Source organism: Diaphorina citri, unplaced genomic scaffold (assembly GCF_000475195.1).
Source record: "Diaphorina citri unplaced genomic scaffold, Diaci psyllid genome assembly version 1.1 scaffold214, whole genome shotgun sequence".
NCBI classification, from domain to species: domain Eukaryota; kingdom Metazoa; phylum Arthropoda; class Insecta; order Hemiptera; family Psyllidae; genus Diaphorina; species Diaphorina citri.
Genome location: NW_007377651.1, coordinates 23,805 through 26,140, shown reverse-complemented (window position 1 = coordinate 26,140; position 2,336 = coordinate 23,805). Strand labels below are relative to the sequence as shown.

The window sequence follows — 2,336 nt, the reverse complement described above, 5'->3', positions numbered from 1 at the left end:
CACGAAGACGAAAATAGCGTTCAAATGCATGTTCTCGATTGTTCATGATTAGAGCTTCGGCCAGTTTAAATAGATGAAAATATCCATACAGAAACTCATGGGGTCGAGTGGATTGATGCACCTACATGTCTTCTGACAATTCTATTTGCCCAGCCGAAATTTCCTTACCATGTGAGGGAATGGACCGCTGGAAAAACTAAGATAAAATCCGCCCCGGGCGGGAATCGAACCCGCGGCCTAGCGCTTACAAGGCAGACGCACTACCAACTAAGCTAACTAGGCTGGCGTGTTGTATTGAAATGAGAGCAAAAACAAAATGGCTATCTCTATCTAAACTTTGACTAGTCCTAAACTCTGACTCCATTGATCTAAAAACGCTTGAAATTAGTCCGCTCTGCCTCTTACCCTTGGCTTTCGAGACGATAGGACCTTAGCAGTTCCAGTTCCCTCTGTCAAACCTCTTGAAAAAAAAAAAAACTTTGGTAAGTATCACCATCTAGCGGTTGTTCTCTGAAATAAAAATGCCTAATATTCTGAATTTTTGTATACTCTTTGGCTGTTCAGCCAGCTTAGTCACTCTCGTCGCCATTCAAATCTAGAGCACTTACATTATTGGTATTCTCGTCGCCATTCAAATCTAGAGCACTTACATTATTGGTATTCTCGTCGCCATTCAAATCTAGAGCACTTACATTATTGGTATTCTCGTCGCCATTCAAATCTAGAGCACTTACATTATTGGTATTCTCGTCGCCATTCAAATCTAGAGCACTTACATTATTGGTATTCTCGTCGCCATTCAAATCTAGAGCACTTACATTATTGGTATTCTCGTCGCCATTCAAATCTAGAGCACTTACATTATTGGTATTCTCGTCGTCCGGGTTGAGGGCGTCCTTGCAGTTCTTCATCTGGTCTATCATCTCCTTGAAGAACAGCGAGGAGAAAGAGTCTGAGGGCTGCGTCAGGAGAGGCTCGAGTATGAACCAGAGACAGGCTCGCATGACCAGGAGCTCGTCCACAGCCTCGTTGGAAGTGTAGGCAGGCGTGTGGGTAAGCACGGGTATGGCGAACACGAGCATGAAATCTGGGAGGAAGTTGGGCAGCTGGGCCAGGGCTTTCTCTGTGGACACTGTGAACGAGAGGAAGGTTAAACGTTAATGCTTTATGGGTGTATGTACAGTCCACGTCAACTGGGAAGTCCGATGGAAGCGCATGGAGGGGAACCGCAACTTCTCAACTGTAAGTCGGACAGTTCTAAAAGTTTCACCATTCGATTCGGCGTGAAAAATCCCATGGGATCAACTATTCACATGCTTACTTGTTAATCAACGAGCTATTTTTTGACGAGTGCGCACCCAAAGGTCCCAGTTGAAGTGGACTGTATTTGGGTAACATTCGATAGATTGAAGATTCTGTAACTTTGTGAAGGTCCATCTTGACTAGGTGGGTTGAAATGATAAACATAATATTATACTTCTTAGACAGGATAGGAGAAAGCCAGCCGTTCCGAGAACGAACATTATCCCATCAGGATAAAATCCGCCCCGGGCGGGAATATAGAATATACCCTGTTTATCCTACCAGAATGAGACTAATTACCTCAATAAATGGACGAGTTATAGCAAATTAAAAATGAAAAAATCCTTAAGGGTGTCGATGACTGGGTGTTTTACCTTAAAGGTCGTAAGCAGAGAGCTTTTTCACAACTCTTGTGGATATCCCAATTGTTGAGGAGAAGTGCCTTATTTGAAATCCTTTTACACTGGTAATCGCGCCACTGGTTAAGTATTTGTCCTCACAAGGCTGAGTGCATCCCGAACTCCAAGCACAGAGCCGAAAAGACTTCGTCCCCGCCGGGAATCAAACCCGGGACCTTCATTTCTTCAAACCTATTCTGTTTTCTTCACTTCAAACCTATTCTGTTTTCTTCACTTCAAACCTATTCTGATTTCTTCACTTCAAACCTATTCTGTTTTCTTCACTTCAAAAACTGTATTTGGGTAACATTCGATAGATTGAAGATTCTGTAACTTTGTGAAGGTCCATCTTGACTAGGTGGGTTGAAATGATAAACATATACTTCTTCTCTGTGGACACTCTGTGGACTTTACAAATAGTGAAGAAGTATATGTTTATCATTTCAACCCACCTAATTTGGGTAACAAATTGAATGGATGCATTCTAAATGTCATATGATTATCTAAATACCAATCATATGTATTGGGGTAAAATTTTCAAATTGATGAATTTGTGATGTCATTTGTCTTAATTTGTTCAAATTTTGTTGAACAAAATATGCATAATTCTTCAACTTTTAAAATAAAGGCAAAAGA

At 41.4% G+C, this 2,336-nt stretch overlaps 1 protein-coding gene across 3 annotated transcripts in view; it reads right to left on the bottom strand.

Annotated features, from left to right (window-relative positions):
• Positions 1–316: 316 nt before the first annotated feature.
• LOC103506089 (sister chromatid cohesion protein PDS5 homolog A-like) overlaps positions 317–2,336 on the bottom strand; it is an 18,033-nt gene continuing 16,013 nt past the window's right edge. For 2 of the 3 annotated variants that reach the window (XM_026821235.1, XM_026821234.1), the window contains exons 14-15: positions 587–1,132; positions 317–406 (exon numbers count right to left, since the gene is read on the bottom strand). In XM_026821235.1, the coding sequence (XP_026677036.1) occupies positions 402–406; positions 587–1,132 (551 nt within the window). In that variant the 3' untranslated portion in view covers positions 317–401. The remainder of the gene's footprint in view (positions 407–586; positions 1,133–2,336) is intronic. The other variant, XM_026821236.1, reaches the window with a different exon arrangement.